Here is a 17,779-nt window from a genome sequence, read left to right as displayed (position 1 = left end):
CCAGGCTAGAGTGAGTGCCGTGGCGTCAGCCTAGCTCACAGCAACCTCAATCTCCTGGGCTCGAGCGATCCTTCTGCCTCAGCCTCCCGAGTAGCTGGGACTACAGGCATGCGCCACCATGCCCGGCTAATTTTTTATATATATATCAGTTGGCCAATTAATTTCTTTCTATTTATAGTAGAGACGGGGTCTCGCTCTTGCTCAGGCTGGTTTTGAACTCCTGACCTTGAGCAATCCGCCCGCCTCGGCCTCCCAAGAGCTAGGATTACAGGCGTGAGCCACCGCGCCCGGCCCAGTCTCTTACTTTTAACCAGTCTTACATGCTATTCCCAGGGTAGTCATTTGTGAATCATGGTCAACCCTGGGCCAATTCCTTTAAATTGGTCTTTCCTTCAGCTTGAAGGGAAGTTATCATACCTGTACAGATTCCTGATATAGCCATTTTGTGGCTTCTGATGTCCCCTAGAAATCACTTGAGATAAGAATTTACATAGGTACATGTACTGCCTATACACAAACTCCTTAGATTTACCAAATCTTTACACTAATTCTCTACACTCTCCTCATTGCATAGGTAAAGTAAAGCTCAGGGTGAAGAAATAACTTACCTACAATTACACTGATAACCCATAGCAATGTACATATTCAATGCAATCTCCATCAAAATTCCAAGGATATTCTTCATAAAAAAATAGAAAAAAAAATCCTAAAATTTATATGGAACCACAAATGACCCAGAATAACCAAAGCCAGCCTGAGTAAAAAAGAACAAAACTGGAGGAATCACATTATCTGACTTCAGATTATACTTCAGAACTACAGTAACACAAACAGCATTGTTTTGGCCTAAAAACAGATATACAGACCAATGAAACAGAATAGAGAATGCACAAATAAATCCACATACTTATAGACAACTGATTTTCAGCAAAGGCACCAAGAACACACATTGTGGAAAGGACAGTTTCTTCAATAAATGGTGCTAGGATAACTAGATATGCATGTGTAGAAAAATGAAACCAGACCCTTTTCTCTCATCATATACAAAAATCAACTCAAAATGGACTAAAAACTTAAATCTAAGACCTGAAACTGTGAAACTACCAAGAGAAAACTTTGGGGAAATTCTCCAAGACATTTGTCTGGGCAAGAACTTCTTTTTTCTTCTTCTTTTTTTTCCTTTTTTTAAATTTCAGCATATTATGGGGGTACAAATGTTAAGGTTTCATATATTGCCCATCCCCCCTCCCCTCTCGAGTCAGAGCTTCAAGCATGACCATCCCCCAGACGGTGCACATTTCACTCATTATTTAGTAATACCCCCAAAGCATAGCCCGCCAAAGCAAAATTGGACACGTGGGCTCACATGAAGATAAAAAGCTTCTGTACAACAAAGGAAATAGTCAACACAATGAAAAGAGAACCCACAGAATGGGAGAAAATATTTGCAAACTACCCATATGACAAGGGATTAATGAGAATATATAAGGGAGCTCCAACAACTCAGGAGGAAAAAATCAAGTAATCCAATTTTAAAATGGGCAAAGGATCTGAGTAGATGTTTCTCAAAAGAATACCTACAAATGGCCCACCGGTATATGAAAAAATGCTCAACATCATTAATCATCAGGGAAATGCACATCAAAACTACAAGGAGATATCATCTCACCCCAGTTAAAATGGCTTTTATCAAAATGACAAGTGATAATGCTAGGGAGGATGTGGAACCCTTGCACATTGTTGGTGTGAATATACATTAGTGCAACCACTATGAGGTACAGTATGGAGATTCCTCAAAAACCTAAAAATAGGGCTACCATATGACCCAGCAATCCCATTGTTAGGTATATATCCAAAGGAGGGGAATTTCAGTATATTGAAAAGATATCTCTGCTCCCGTGTTTATTGCAGCACCACTCGCTAGAGCCAAGATTTGGAATCAGCCTAAGTGTCTGTTAACAGATGAATGGATAAGGAAATTGTGGTACATATACATAATGGAATATTATATAGCCACAAAAATAATGAAATTCTACCATTTGCAACAACATGGATGGAACTGGAGAACGTTATGTGAAATAAGCACAGAAAGACAAATCTTGTATGTTCTCACTCATATGTGGGAGCTAAACATTAAAGCAATTAATCTCATGGAGACAGAGAGTAGAATGATGGTTACCAGAGGCTGGGAAGTATAGTGGGGAGAGGGAGATAAAGTGGGGTTGGTTAATGGATGCAAAAATATAGCTAGCTAGTTAGAATGAACATTTGATAGCACAACAAAGTGACTATTATCAGCAATAGGTTGGGGTGTACTTTAAAATAACTAGAAGAGTGGAATTGGAATGTTCTTAACACAAAGAAATGTTAAATGCCCGAGGTGATGGATACCCTAATTACCCTGATTTGATTAATTCACATTGTATGCCTATATCAAAACATCACATGCACCCTATAAAGATATATAGCTACTATGTACCCATAATAATTTTTTTTAAATATATTTTTTTAAAAAAGATGAACTTAAAAATCAGACTGATAAGAAATGGCAATGTCAGGATTCCTACCCAAGTTTGTCTTTCTTCAAAGGCCATGACTTTCATGGTACCTCAGGACCTCTGTGGTCACAGTGCTTCTATGAGTGCCCCTGCATCTTTATATCGAAAATGGATGCACATATTTTCCGGGCTTCCTGAATCTTTCCAGATGTAAACAGGGAATTTGCATAGCCATGAGTGACCCATATTTCTGTTGGTTTATTGGCTGTTGATCCTAAAGTGAGCAGTTTATATAACCTGTGGACCAGTTCCTCTTCTCATCACTAGGTTACCATAACTCCTGTCTATAAATAAATTTTGCATTCACTTGGCCTCCTAGAACTTACCTCAGCCATTTTCAGAAGTCAAATTTCCTTCTGTAATCTCCAAGTGCTTTCTGACGAATAGCAGCTGATACTGCTTTGAGTGAGAGAGTGCTAGTGTCGGAGACTTTGTGCAGCTTTCTCAAAGACAGTTTAGATCACGTGTGGGCTTCTTGCTCATGGCGGCCACATGCAGGCAGAATACACCCTCCCTCCCCCAACCGGGTTTTCCTTTCCATGTTTTCCACAGAATTTCTCTTTTTCCTATAACATCAGATGGGATGTTGGCAGCTGGGATCTTTCCACTTCTGAGCATGAAGCTTCACAATCCTCTTTTAATCTTTCCAATTACCAAGCATGAGATCCTTTCCCTGAGTTCTTTAAGCCAGAAGTTGGGCATCAGTGGTCATCTGCCCTTCCCCAAATAATAGTCACCAGCATCATCATTTTAAAATTTTCAAAAGGACTCTAACTACAAAGCATTTAAAAGAGAGGTTATGAGGCTGAGGACACGAGTGAAACAGACACAGGAAATGTTTTTAGGGATAGCTACTGTGTTTCCCTGAAAATAAGACCTACCCATAAAATAAACCCTAGCAGAATTTCTAAGCATTTGTGCAATATAAGCCCTACCCCGAAAATAAGACCTAGTGATGGGCGTGGCCACGCAGAGTATCTGCACAACACATTTCATCGCGGAGCAATAGAGAAGATGAGCAGCCTTTCTCATCTGCCCCAAGAGAGCTCTATTGCTCGACACAAGAGACTGGGGCCAATGGTTCTAAAGGAAATAGAGTCGCAAGAAATTCAAGATGGAATTTGGGGTCTGGGGAGTTATGATGATGTTCCAGAAGAAGATGACTTAACTCTATTTGAATCAATGTAGATTGTTGTACCGTACTTAAAAAAAAAAAAAAAAAAAAACACATCTCCTGAAAATAAGCCCTAGGGTGTCGTCTTGAGGAAAAATAAATACAAGACCCTGTCTTACTGTCGGGGAAACACAGTATTTGTTAGCTCAGCAAACCAAGTGCCTGTTACATGTCAGAGAATGTGCATAGGGCTCTTCATAGGCCATCCCATTTAATCTTCCAAACAATAGAAACCTATAGGGATAAATATGACTGTTCTTCTTTTACAAATAAGGAACTGAAGGTTAGGGAGGTAAGTTAATCTGTTTAATGGCATGCAGCCAAGCCTTGCCTGAGCCAGGTTCACACTACAGCAGACTGACCCAGGACGTGTGCTTGTAACTTAGTCCATTGCAAACAACCTCCAAAGTGGTCTCACTCTGTTGCCAGCCTAGAGTGCAGTGGCATCATCATAGCTCACTACAACCTCAAACTCCTGGCCTCAAGCCCTCCTCCCTCCAAGGCCTCTCAAAGTGTCACATCAGCTCTTTCTGAACTCCCCATCAACCGCCATCATTTCTCACTTGGCTTCTGAAGTAGCCTCCTCACTGGGCTTTCGGGTTATGCTTGGCCCATAGTTCATCATCCATTCAACAGTCAGAGTGATGTTTTAAAATGTAAATTAAATGGTATGATATCCTCCAGAGTTTAAAACACTTTAATGGATTCCTATTGCCTTTAGGATAATATTTCAAACTTTTAATTCAATTCTCAAGGCCTTTGGATCTAGCCCTGCCTCTGTCTCCTTGTTTTTTCCTCTGCCATTTCATTCCTCCTCCCCAAACCCCAGCTGCATGGGCCAGTTTCTTGAAGACACCAAGCTCTTTCATACCACAGGATCTTTGCACATGCTGGATTCTTTATGAAATGGTCTTTCCCTTAATTTGTGTCTGTTCTCAAAGATGCCTTCCCCGAACATCCAGTTAAAAAGATCACCCCTGTTACTCTCATGTGTAGCGAATTTTTACTTTCAAGACACCTATTTATTTCTGCATTTGTTGGCTTTGGCTCTGCTTGCCCCCTGCATCCCTGTGTCTCTCCCTCTGTCTCCCCCATAAACTCTGTGAGGGCAGAGACCCTGTTTATTTTCTTCTCTAATCACAGTAAATGCATTTTAGTTGAATGAATTAAAAGTCAAAGATTGTCACCAAAGTCATTTTGCCAATGCAGTGGTTAGGTGAAGCAAATTTTGATGTAAAGTAGAAGTCTTATGTAATCTGCCTACTTAGAGTGGTGCCAGGTAAGTAATATCCTCTGAACTGAACTGGTGTAAGATCAATTTCTGTAGGGTGATAAAATGCCATATGCCACCACTCTGAAAATAATTTAAATGAACCTAAACTTGTTAACATGTGAATGGCAGTGGGTAGAAGGTGAGCTCAGCTGGTTCCAAAAATGATGAGGGAAGCTATCCCTGAAAAGACAGATCACCCCTCTTAGCCCTGTTAGTGGGCCATAGTCCAGGGACATAGAGCAATCAAAATAAAAGCAGATTAAAAATTCTCTGGGGAAAAATGGGAATTGAGGTCTTAGATAAGGATGAGATTTCTGAAAGCAGTAAACATACACAGTGTTTTTAGAGTTCAGCAAACTCACTAGCTCATATCATGCTATGGATATAGAAATCACTGGGCCAGATCATTTTATGGTTATAAGAGTTACTGGGCCAGGTCATTCTAGTGATATAGGGTTGGTAGAAATCAACACCAATGTTTGAAAACCACTGCCTAGCATGGTAATTTGCATGATGGCTCATTGTTATATAGCATAACTGAGGGGTAATCCAATGTTTGCCTAATTTTACCTTGCTTTTGAAGCTATTAATTCCACAGAATTTGTAACCGATGGATGTATGGCAATTGTAGTTTTCTACCTCTTTAGTAGTACCACTCATTATAGCTTATTCCTAGTTATTTATTTTATAACTTTTATTATCTTTAAGTCCACAATAAGGATTTCTCTTCTCCTTAGCTTTCTGATTATCAAGCTGACTTCAGTCGGTGGTGGCATAAAGAGATGAAAGCAGTGAAGTTTCCATCCCAGGGAACAATCTTTGATTATTATCTGGACCACAAAACTAAGAAATTCTTGCCCTGGACTGACAAAATCCCTCAATTTACTATGGATCCAGATGTACCTCTGCAGGTAGGTGTGGAGAATAGCAATATTCAAATGACGATGTGCTGGCTTGATTCATTTTTTAAAAAGCTGTTTTTCTTTCTTCCTCGCCTGATGGATGCATTATTGTGTTGATTTACTCAGCATATAACAGATTCCACTGGGAGAGAAGAATCTCAGCTATAGGAATGATGAGTGAGAGGACTAGTATATTTCTGTAACATCTTTTTTTGTAAAAAAAAATTTCAACTTAATTCTGTGATAACTAAGCTTTCTTTTTATTTTCCTAGAACATTCATGAGTTTTATAAAAATTGGAGGTGTATTTCTGTTAGTTCAGTGATTCTTATTTCTGACTTTATGGTAAATTTTTTATACAACACTTTTCACATATAACTTTCTGTTTTTACCCACCAGCCAATAAATGAGTATGTTCAGTCTCCCCAGCTCATGTGTTTCAAAGTCACATGGCAGCTGACAACATCAAATGAATTTCTCTTTTCTTCGTTGTTTTTATTTTCATAGATTGCCCTTCTGCATTTCCTTTAGGTCAAGTGATTCTTTGACCATCTTCCTATTCTGCCTCAATCTGTATTCCTTTTCATTGTACTTCTTTCTCAAAATCCTGTCATTCTGATTCATTCTGGAGCTTATTAAATACTGCTGTATAAGTAGAATGTAGGTGGTTTCTACTGCATCAGTTAGGGGGCAGTCAGTCTCAAATAATAGAAAACCCAGTGCATTAGTCTCCCCCTCTGAAACGAAGGAGAAGGTAGCATCATCCCCCAGGCCTGTTCCTTTTGGGCCCGTGGGGGAAATGGGAGCTCTGCTGATCTCTAAATTGCCCTTGGGGTCATTTTTCTCTTTTCTTAAAGGACAATACATGTTTGCAACCAGAAGGCTCAAATATCTTCTCCTGTAGAATCCAAGAAGTTCCACAGCCTTTCTTCATTTTGTCCTGTCTCCATTCTCTTTTGCCCAAGCTGGAGGTATTTCTGCTGCTATAACCCCATCTCTAGTCCTGGCTTCTGCTGAGTTGGCCAATGGGATCCCCATAATTTCCTTAAGGGTCACACCCATAATTTATTTATTGGTCACGCCTTCGTGTTCTTTCCAAAACATACTTTCTCATTTTTCACGATATGGGTAGGCTGAGAACTTCCCAAAATCTTCAAGCTCTGGTTCCTTTTTGTTTCACAATTCCTTCTTCAATTTATCTTTCTCCTCTCTCATCTTACTTAGCAGTAAGGAGAAACCAGGTATAGCTTCAACAGTTTTTTCTTAGAAATCTCCTGAGTTAAGTATTAACATGTGAGTTCATCACTTACAGATTCTATGTTCCATAAAATTGTAGAACACAATTCAGCCACAGGTTCCTTGCCACTTTATAACAAGAATTGCTTTTCCTCTAGTGTCTAATAACATGTTCCTCATTTCTATCTGAGGCCTCACCAGAAGCATCTTTAATGTCCATGTTTATACCAACAATCTCTTCAAGGCTATCTAGGCTTTTTCTAGTATGCACCTCAGAGCTCTTCTAGCCTCTTCCCTACCCAGTTTCAAAGTCAATTCCGTGTTTTAGGCACCTATTACAAGAGCACCCTACTTCTCAGTACTAAAATCTGTGTTAACCACAATGATGCATCACCGCATACCTGTTAGAATGGCCATTATGAAAAAGATGGAAGATCATAAGTGTTGGGGAGGGTGAGGAGAAAAGCAAACCCTTGTGCACTATTGGTGAGAATGTAGGGTGCAGCCATTATAGAAAACAGTGTGGAAGCTCCTCAAAAAATTAAAAATAGAGCTATCGTATGATCTTGCAATCCCACCTTGGGGTATATATCCAAAGGAATTGAAATCCGCATGTCAAAGAAATATCTGCATTTACATGTTCATTGCAGCATTATTCACAGTAGCTAATATATGGAATCAGCTTAAGTATCCGTTAACAAATGAAAAGGCAAAGAAAATGTGGTATGTATACATAGGAATACAGGTTGAGCATCTCTAATCCAAAAATTAAAAATCTGAAATGCTCCAAAATTCAAAACATTTTGAGTGCCAGCATGATGCTCTTAGGAAATGCTTATTGGATTTCAGATTTTTGGATTAGGGACATTCAACTAGTAAGTATAATGCAAATATTCCAAAATAAAAAAAAAGAAAAGAAAAATTGAAATCCAAAACATGTTTGGTCCCAAGCATTTCAGATAAGAGAGATCAATCTGTACTATTCGGCCTTGTAAAGGAGGAAATCCTGTCCTTTGGAAGAACATGGATGAACCTGGAGGACATTATGTTAAGTGAAATAAACCAGACCCAGAAAGACAAGTATCACATGATCTCACTTATTTGTGGCGTCTAAGAAGTTGAACTCATAGAAACAGAGAGTAGAATGGTAGATACCAGGGGCTGGGGTTGGGGAGATGTTAGCCAAAGAATACAAAATTTCAGTTATACAAGAGGAATAAGTTCAAAAGATCTATTGTACAACATAGTGACTATAGTTAATAACAATGCATTATAGTTTTGAAAATTGCTAAGCAAATAGATTTTAAAGTGTTCTTGCCATAAAAAAATGGTAAGTGTGTGAATTGTGAGAATATGTTAATTTGCTCAATTTAGCCATTCCACAATGTATACATATTTTAAAACATGTTGTACATGACAAATATATATAATTTTTGGCAATTAAAATTAATTTTATAAAAGACAAGTATATTTTAGCCCTATAATCCAAAAATTCCAATTATAAGTGTAACCTAGAGAAACCTTACTGTATATATAAGGGAGATCATGGCCACATTGTACCTACCAGTAATTTAAAAAGGGAAATTGGCCGGGCGCGGTGGCTCACGCCTGTAATCCTAGCTCTTGGGAGGCCGAGGCGGGCGGATTGCTCAAGGTCAGGAGTTCAAAACCAGCCTGAGCAAGAGCGAGACCCCGTCTCTACTATAAATAGAAAGAAATTAATTGGCCAACTGATATATATATATAAAAAATTAGCCGGGCATGGTGGCGCATGCCTGTAGTCCCAGCTACTCGGGAGGCTGAGGCAGAAGGATCGCTCAAGCCCAGGAGTTTGAGGTTGCTGTGAGCTAGGCTGACGCCATGGCACTCACTCTAGCCTGGACAACAAAAGCGAGACTCTGTCTCAAAAAAAAAAATAAAAATAAAAAAAAAAAATGGAAATTGAAGACTAAGTTGTAGTATATTACTAGAATGGAAATTTGCACAATAGTAATAAAAACTACCTAGACCTTGATGCATATCAATATGAAAAGATCTCAAAAACATAATGTTGATTCAAAAACAAATTGCAGAATAATTTGTACATTTGGAAACTGGTTGCCTAAATTTACAAATAAAAGTTAAAAAAAAAAATTGGTACAGTTATCCCCCCCATCTGTTCTGCTTTGTGAAGTTTCAGTTACTCACGTGGTCAACAATGAAGTGAAAATATTCAATGGAAAATTCCAGAAGTCGGCAATTTATAAGTTTGAAATTGTACAGTGTTCTGAGTAGCATAATGAAATCTCCCGCCATCCCACTCAATCCCACCTGGGATGTGAATCATCCCTTTGTTCAGCATATCTGTGAAGTTGAGGCTTCCCACACATTAGTCACTTAGTAGCTGTCACTGTAATCAGATCCACTGTGACATACTGCAGTGCTTGTGTTCAAGTAATCCTTAGTTTACTTAACAGTGACCCCCAAAAAAGTGCAAGAGTAGTGATGCTGGCATGTTGGTATAATTGTTATAACATATTGGTATAATTGTTCTATTTTATTGTTAATCTCTTACTGGGCCTAATTTATAAATTAAACTTTATCATATATATGTATAAGAATAACCAGAGTATGTATAAGTTACTGTACTATCTGTGGTTTCAGACATCCACTGGGGATCTTAAAACATATCTTCTGAGGGCCTACTGTATTTATTATCCTGCTAGGGTTACCATAACAAAATACTGCAGACTGGATAACTTAAATGACACAGATTTATTTTCTCTCAGTTCTGGAGGCTGGAAGTTTGGTTTTCCTTTAGCCTTACAAATAGCTACCTTCTCTCTGTGTCCTCACGTGGTTCTTTTTCTGTGCACACACATCCCTGGTGTCTCCCTGTGTGTACAAGTTTCCTCTTCTTGGCCAGGCATGGTAGTTCACACCTGTAATCTCAGCACTTTGCGAGGCTGAGGCAGGAGGATTGCTTGAGGCCCAGAGTTCGAGACTAGCCTGGGCAACATAGATAAACCCTGTTTCTAAAAAGATTTAAAAAAAATATTAGTCAGGCATGGTGATTCACACCTGCAATTCCAGCTACTAGAAAGGCTGAGGCAGGAGGATCACTTAGGCCAGGAGTTCCAGTCTGAGTGGCAGAGCAAGACCCTGTCTCTAGTTAAAAAAAATTAAAAAATTATCTTGTTATAAATGTAATCATATTCTGAGATTCAGGGGTTAGGACTTCAACACATGAAAGTTGGGGGGAACACAACATTATCACCCTATAATGTCACCAGCCTAGCCAATGACATCATTCTAGTCTGACCTCATTTTATCTGCAACAACCCCATTTCCAAACAAGATACTGAGATATTGGGGATTAGGGCTTCAATATATAAATTTTGGGAGGACGCAGTACAACCCATAACACCCAACAATGAGAAAACTTATTTCACCAACAGGAATTTAGAGATAAGTTAACCCCAAGACGGATTAATTCTGTGACTTGGTTAAGTCACTGAGGATTCAGATCTCCCCATCTCTCTGCTCTGCTCTCCTTAACACTGGCTGCATTTTAAGACTGTTGTCCCTTCTGGTCTCAAGAAGACCCTACTGGTCCCAGGAATCACTCTCAGCGGGAACAGGGACTTTCCCATACCTTTTTATAAGAGCAAGGAAACCTTTCCCAGGAGCCCTGAGTGCCTCCTGCATCCAACCCCAGACAGGGCCACGTGCCACCCTAATTCAGTCTCGGTTCTGGGTTGCCCTGATTGGCCAATGTAAATGTTCACCTCACAACAATGATCCTGAGTGATCTATAAAATATTCAGTTGTGTTCAGCATTTGCTAACCAGGTAGAGAAGAACTTTATCCATTATAGAATTTATGTGTGTTTCTTATGAACAATATGAATCCTGCAAGTAGGTTTTTCCGCCTTTTAAATTTGGGCACCAAGAAATGTAACCAGATTGTTAACTGTCTTTTTCTTTCTTTTCTTTTTTTTTTTTTTTTGTGGTGCCAGCACCCAGGATCAACTAGCTTGTAATTATTGTGCAGAATTCTATTTCCTACATGTCTACATCTACTATCTCTTGTCTTGATCTTATGTTTTAATCTGTGTTTCCTGAGTCTCGTTTTTATTAGTGTTCTTTATTGTATTTCTGTAAGCCACTGCACATTCTTTGTGAAGCATGATGGTATATAAATAAATAAATAGCAATTTTTAAAACACAAAAATTAAGCTTTAATTTTTAACAAAGTAATGCATAATAAATTTCAAAAGTGCTTTGGATTTGTGAATATTCTACTTAAAAGCCACTGTTTCTCCCTAATCTGGTCTTTCCCTACACTGAACTCCTTTGCCGTGGATTATGCTGAGTCATTTTGCCATTTACTCTAACCAAGCCAAGGTGTTAGTTCCAATTCTTTTTTTTTTTTTAACTGCTATCTCTTTTATTGTTTTTTTTAAGCGTATTATAGGGGTACAAGTATTAAGGTTACATATATTGCCCATGCCCCTCTCCTCCCTTGAGTAAGAGCTTCAAGCGTGTCCATCTCCCAAACGTTGCACATCTTACTCCTTGTGATTATATATACCCCACCCACCCTCCCAACACCCAATAAATGTTACTCCTATATGTCCACTTAGGTGTTGATCGGTTAATACCAATTTGCTGGTGAGTACATGTGGTGCTTGTTTTCCCATTCTTGAGATACTTCACTTAGTAGAATGGGTTCCAGCTGTATCCAGGAATATACAAGAGGTGCTAATTCTTATTTGTGTGTGGCTTGACTTTTCAAATGGTTAGTTATGTCAACTCCTGAAGAGTAATGGACTATTTCTTATTTGTTTCCTATATTCCCTTTCATGCCTAACACCAGGTTGGGCAGAAAGTAGGTATTCTGGGATAAGGAACCTTAGGGGCAAGTACTTAATTTGGAAAAGATAAATCTGTTGCTTATGCTGTGACACTTTGATGGCCTTATCTAATTGCTCTCCTTGAGCTACAATGTCTGAACTCTGCCAATTCAAAACTGGGTGGAATCTCTCCTACTGGGTGTTAACTTGAACTAAAAATTCTTTGGTTCTCAATTCTACACTATGTTGGGTCAGATATAAAATTTAGGAATGCGCCTCTCTGACTTTTGTCTCAGTCTACATTTTCCTCCCAGACAGTTCTGGTTCATACATCAGAGACAACTCGTCTTAGATATTTCACGGAGCTGTTGCTTGAGAAAGGAAGGCCAGTGATGCTAGTAGGCAACGCGGGAGTGGGAAAGACAGTCTTTGTAGGGGACACGCTGGCAAGTCTCTCTGAGGATTACATAGTATCCCGTGTGCCTTTCAACTACTACACAACATCGGCATCTCTGCAAAGTAAGTGCTTCTCCTGTTTGTATTTTAAAAACAAGAGAGCAAAAACTGTCAAGGCTGGGCTAAGATCTTTCCCTAGTATTTAGAGATTTTGCTTAGGCCTCAGATAAATTTTTACTTATCATCCTGGATAAATATACTTGGTTTAACTATTGTTGCGGTTGTGGCTTTTTATATCACTCATGGTTTTATTTGGGTTATTACTCTTTAGAACAGCAAGAATTTGTATTAATGGTGTTAATCGTGTTCCCTCAAAACCATTTGGTTACCTTTAATTAATTGCATGTAGCCCTGGCAATTTAAGAGTACACTCAAGGAAGGATGCTCTGGTCACTTTTTCAAGTCAGGGGTTAACTTAGAAGAAATTTATTAAAGCTGTATTGAGGAAATGACAGACCATGAGCCATTAACTAAATCCTAATAGAACTGTGAGAATACTTTTGAACTATTGAATGACTATATCAATGTAATCAAGAGACCCACACAGACTTGGGGCATTCCTAGAGTCAGGAAGGGCATGCAAAGAGGCCTGGAAAGTAGAAGGGAGGTGATAATGAGCTGATGTGGGAAGGCTTGTCACTGTGAAATAGGGGAAAGGGGTTTCATTGTGTGGGCAGCAAAACACCAGTTGTTTATTAAAACTGTCGAGTTGCCCTGAATTTGGGCTCGTGGTGTATATATATATGCATACGTGTGTGTTGTTGTTTTCTTAGCTGTATCATTGAAGACTTAACAATACATTTTCTTGTCCACTGACATCAGTAACTCAGCCAATAGTGATTTTTCTGTAATCTCTCTCTCAATCAGTTTGGCTTGCTTGTCTTTATGAATGGAACAGTCAGAAAATTAGCTCAGCATTATTTCATTCACTTATTCATCAAATACATATTATTTATCTACTTTTTCTTAGCCATTGCATGGGGTATGACTTTCATCCATAGTCATGAAGAAAAGACTCTCTTTATAGAGACTTACAAATGCAGGATGAGGCTACAATTCAGTAGCTGAGCAAATTGCTTGATTATCATGGGAGTGCATTTTGCTAATTCCTAAAAGGAATACAGGCATGAATAAGATTTGCTGATGGCCTATTAGCATTGAAAGGTCTGTAGGTGTCAGTGTACTTTGAAAGAAAGTTAGGATTTCAAACATTTGAGATGGGGTGATAAATGGGCCAGGAAGGAGATTGGGATAGAAGGATTAGCTTAAGCAAAGACATGGAAGAGAGAAAATTGTGGGACACATTCAGTGAGTTGAATCTCTACAAAGACTGAAGCATAGTGATCAGGTAGAAGGTGGGAAAAAGGCTGAAGTGCTGGGTTTGGGTTATACTGCAGTTAGAGTGACCAACCATCCAGTCTGCCAAAGGCCAAGGAATTTTCTGAGATGTGGGACTTTTAGTGTTAAAACTGGGACAGTCCCAGGCAACCTGGGATAGTTGATCACTCTAATTGTAGGGAATGCTGAGATACAAGGAGAGGAAACTGTTTGTCATTTGGTAGGAAGTGGTGAACCATTGATCAGTAGAACAAGCAACTGGGAAGATACAAGCTGTCTTTTGGGGATAGAGATCTGAGGTGGGGGAGACCAGTCCTCAAGTAGTGTACTAGCTGAGTATAATGTGGCCCTAGACTAAAGCTGTAGAAGGGCAGGTGGCAAGTTGGGAACATAAGGAAATGACATGAGGTACCATGTACAACCACCATGTGGTTGGGTGGATAGGGAGCTAGGAGAGCAAGATTCCTGGGAGTGTTCACATCTGGCTGACTGGGAGAGCATAGCTCCATAAGCAGGAGCACAGAGGCAAATGGAAAGAGGTTGGTTGTGAGTGGGGAAGACATGATGTTCAACTGAGTTTGGAAAGAAGTGGATTTAGTGTTGGCCAAACATCTGGGTGCCAGTGGCTAATAGGAGCTGATGTCCAGCAAGCATTTGGAAATGTGAGTCTGCTGGCAAAAGTTTTTATTTACTCATTGTACACTTCTTTGTTCATTCATTCATCCATTTATTCATTATACACTTCTTTATTCATTCATTCATCCATTTATTCATTGGCTCATTTAACAAATTACTTATTTATTGTGGTCCTCATCAAAAACGCAGCAATATATGTGAGATTATGTCCTTGGCCTCAAGGTATTTATAGTCTGGAGAGTCAATAAGTAATTAGCTACTGTGTCTCAGATATACACTGTCCAGTGTTTTCTACACCTGTGATTCTCAAGCATATCAACACAAAGTCACATAGGCACATGAAGAAATGTGACTTTATGCACACATGGATAGTGTCTACATACACTTTCCCTTGTGCATCTGCACTCCAGTGGCCTAAGAAGAGAGGTGTGGGGGGATTTCTTGAGCTGCTCCAAGATATTCCTGCCAGAGCAATGGAGAAGGACCAGCAGACCAGGCCGTGGCTGGACGGGCAGGGGGCATAAATCAGAGTGGGCACAGAGGAAGAAAGCACTCAGATGAGCCGTGGCGTTGTCTCAGTTGTGACGGGCACTGTGATGTCATGCTGCATAAGTCGAGGTCTCCAGAGAAGAAGAGGTGGAGTGACCTCTGGCAACAGGAGGGAGGTTGGCAGGAGAGCATGATATAGGAGGAGGTGGCCAGAGACACATCACTGGTGTCTTAACCTGTGAACAGGTGACACTTGAAGCCACAGTGTGGCTGTACTCAACAGAAGAGAGAAAGAATTAAGGAAAAAAGGGCTAAGGATAGAAAGTTTACGTTCTATCAGAGATTGGTGGACAGAATTATATATTTATTTCAGAAATTCTTGAGAAACCTCTGGAGAAAAAAGCTGGTCGTAACTATGGTCCAGGAGGAAACAAAAAGTTGGTTTATTTTATTGATGACATGAACATGCCTGAAGTGGACTTATATGGCACTGTTCAGCCTCACACCCTGATCCGACAGCATATTGATTATGGACATTGGTAAGCAATTCCCTGTATTTTATTCTCCACCGAAATTTGATTTTGATTATTATTATGGACAAACATTTTAAAATGGAATTATCCCCAATTTCTTATTCTTCTGAGGAACATTTTCCTTTCCAGTAATACCTTTTTGGGTTTACTGTGTTGTGTATCCCTTTTCCTCATGTGAAATGGAATAGTTTCCCTTGTGAATTTGGAAGATTGGAGTGAAAAGTATCCTAGAAACATGAAGACTGTCCAGAAAGCATGTCCTCTTTAAGAATCAACTCACTCTGAATTATTTAAGAGAAGCTTGACCTTATTCCGGAGGATGTAAATATTTGGAAATACCTGGGCAGTCTGCAGTCCCTGACGTTAACTGCAGGGACAGTCCCAGCCCGTCCATGGAGTCTTGCTGTGGGGAGGTGACAGCTTCTAGCGAGAAATAGAGTTCCATAAGGATCAGTAAGCAGTGATTGTTTATATTGATTCAGCTCCAGATCTGGATTTTGGTGTCAAAGAAGCTATGTCACGTTCAGTTTCTGAGCTTCAGTTTTGATGTCCCTTGGGTGACACTAACAAGGTCAATCTCAACAGAGCTATTGTAAAGATACGGAGATAATTTGTGATAAAGTCCTTTATGAACTGCTGGATTCTGTTGTTTTGTCAGTTCCAGGTTTGGGATTTAAGGTTCTATTTTCTGTCCTTCAGGTATGATAGACAGAAGGTGATGCTTAAAGAAATCCACAACTGTCAGTACGTCGCCTGCATGAACCCAATGGTGGGCAGTTTCACGGTCAATCCTAGACTACAGGTAGGGTGTTGAGAGTACCGCTCTCAAAAATTGTAGGTCTTGATTCGTGGTGCTTGTAAGTACAAATTAAAATTCCCATGGGACATTTGGTTACGCATATAAGATTTTTTGTTTAATTAGTAGACTTCATTTTTTTAAATTCAGTTTTAAGTTTACAGCAAAAATGAGCTGAAAGTACAGAGACTTCCTATATACTCTCTTTCTACCCCCTAAATTCATTTTATCCTGATATTAACATCTTGGATCTGTTATAATTGATGAGCCAATGTTGGTTCCTTATTATTAACTAAAGTCCAGAGATTGCATTAGAGTTCATTCTCTGTATTGTACATTCTGTAGGTTTTGACAAACATATAATGGTAAGTATCCGCCATTAGAACATCATACAGAGTAGTTTCACTGCCGCCAAAATCCCCGTGCTTTGCCTGTTCCTCTCTCCCTCCCTCTCCTCTGAACCCCTGGCAACAACTGATCTTTTGTTTTTCAAAATTTTTTTATTGTGGTAAAATACATGTCACATAAATTTACCACGTTAACCGTTTTAGGTGTACAGTTCAGTGGTATTAAATACATTCATAATATTGTGCAACCGTCACCGCCATCCATCTTCATAACTCCTTGCATCTTGTGAACTTGGAACTCTATAACCCATTAACAATAATTCCCCATTCTCTCCTGCCCCCACCCCTGGCAACCATCATTCTGCTTTCTTTCTCTATGATTTTGACTGCTTTAAGTACCTCATATAAGTAGAATCATACAGTATTATTCTTTTTTGTGGCTGGCTTATTTCACTAAGAATAATGTCCTAAAGGTTCATCCATGGTGTAGTATATTTAAGAATTTATTTTCTATTTAAGGTTGAGTCATATTCTATTACATGTATGTACCACATTTTCCTTAGCCATTCATTCATTGGTGGATACATGGGTCGCTTGTGCATTTTAGCTAATGTGAACAACACTGCTGTGTACATGAGTGTACAAACATCTCTTCAAGACCCTGCTTTCAATTCTTTTGGATATATGTACAGAGTGGAATTATTGAATCATATGGGAATTCTGTTTTTAATTTTTTGAGGAACCACCACACTATTTTCCATGACAGTCGTACTATATTTTATTCCCACCCCAACAGTGCACAAAGGGTTCCAGTTTCTCCACATGCTTGCAAACATTTATTATCTGTTTTTGTTGTTGATAGTAGTAGTCATGCTAAGGGGTATGAGGTAGTATCTCATTGTAGTTTTGATTTGTATCTCCCTAATGATTAGTGATGTTGAACATCTTTTTATGTGCTTATTGGCTATTCTTATATCTTCTTTGGAGAAATGTCTATTCAAGTCTTTTGCCCATTTTGCTTTTTTTGTTGTTGTTGAGATAGGGTCTTGATCTGTTGCCCATTCTGAAGTGCAGTGGTGCCATCATAGCTCACTGCAACCTCAAACTCCTGGGCTCAAATAATCTTCTTGCCTCACCCTCCTGAATAGCTACAACTGCAGGTATACACCATTATGCCTGGCTAATTTTTCTTACTTTTTAGAGATGGG

At 39.2% G+C, this 17,779-nt stretch overlaps 1 protein-coding gene across 1 annotated transcript in view; it reads left to right on the top strand.

Annotated features, from left to right (window-relative positions):
• The window catches only part of DNAH11 (dynein axonemal heavy chain 11), a 311,756-nt gene that overhangs the window by 155,620 nt on the left and 138,357 nt on the right, over window positions 1-17,779 (top strand). Inside the window, exons 45-48 of the mRNA XM_076006379.1 lie at window positions 5,743-5,916; window positions 12,291-12,495; window positions 15,269-15,434; window positions 16,128-16,230. Coding sequence (XP_075862494.1) covers window positions 5,743-5,916; window positions 12,291-12,495; window positions 15,269-15,434; window positions 16,128-16,230 — 648 coding nt within the window. The remainder of the gene's footprint in view (window positions 1-5,742; window positions 5,917-12,290; window positions 12,496-15,268; window positions 15,435-16,127; window positions 16,231-17,779) is intronic.

The sequence above is a fragment of the Microcebus murinus genome, chromosome 9, assembly GCF_040939455.1.
Source record: "Microcebus murinus isolate Inina chromosome 9, M.murinus_Inina_mat1.0, whole genome shotgun sequence".
Classification (NCBI taxonomy): domain Eukaryota; kingdom Metazoa; phylum Chordata; class Mammalia; order Primates; family Cheirogaleidae; genus Microcebus; species Microcebus murinus.
The sequence above is the reverse complement of the archived record's forward strand: the minus strand, read 5'-3'. Positions and strand labels throughout refer to the sequence as shown.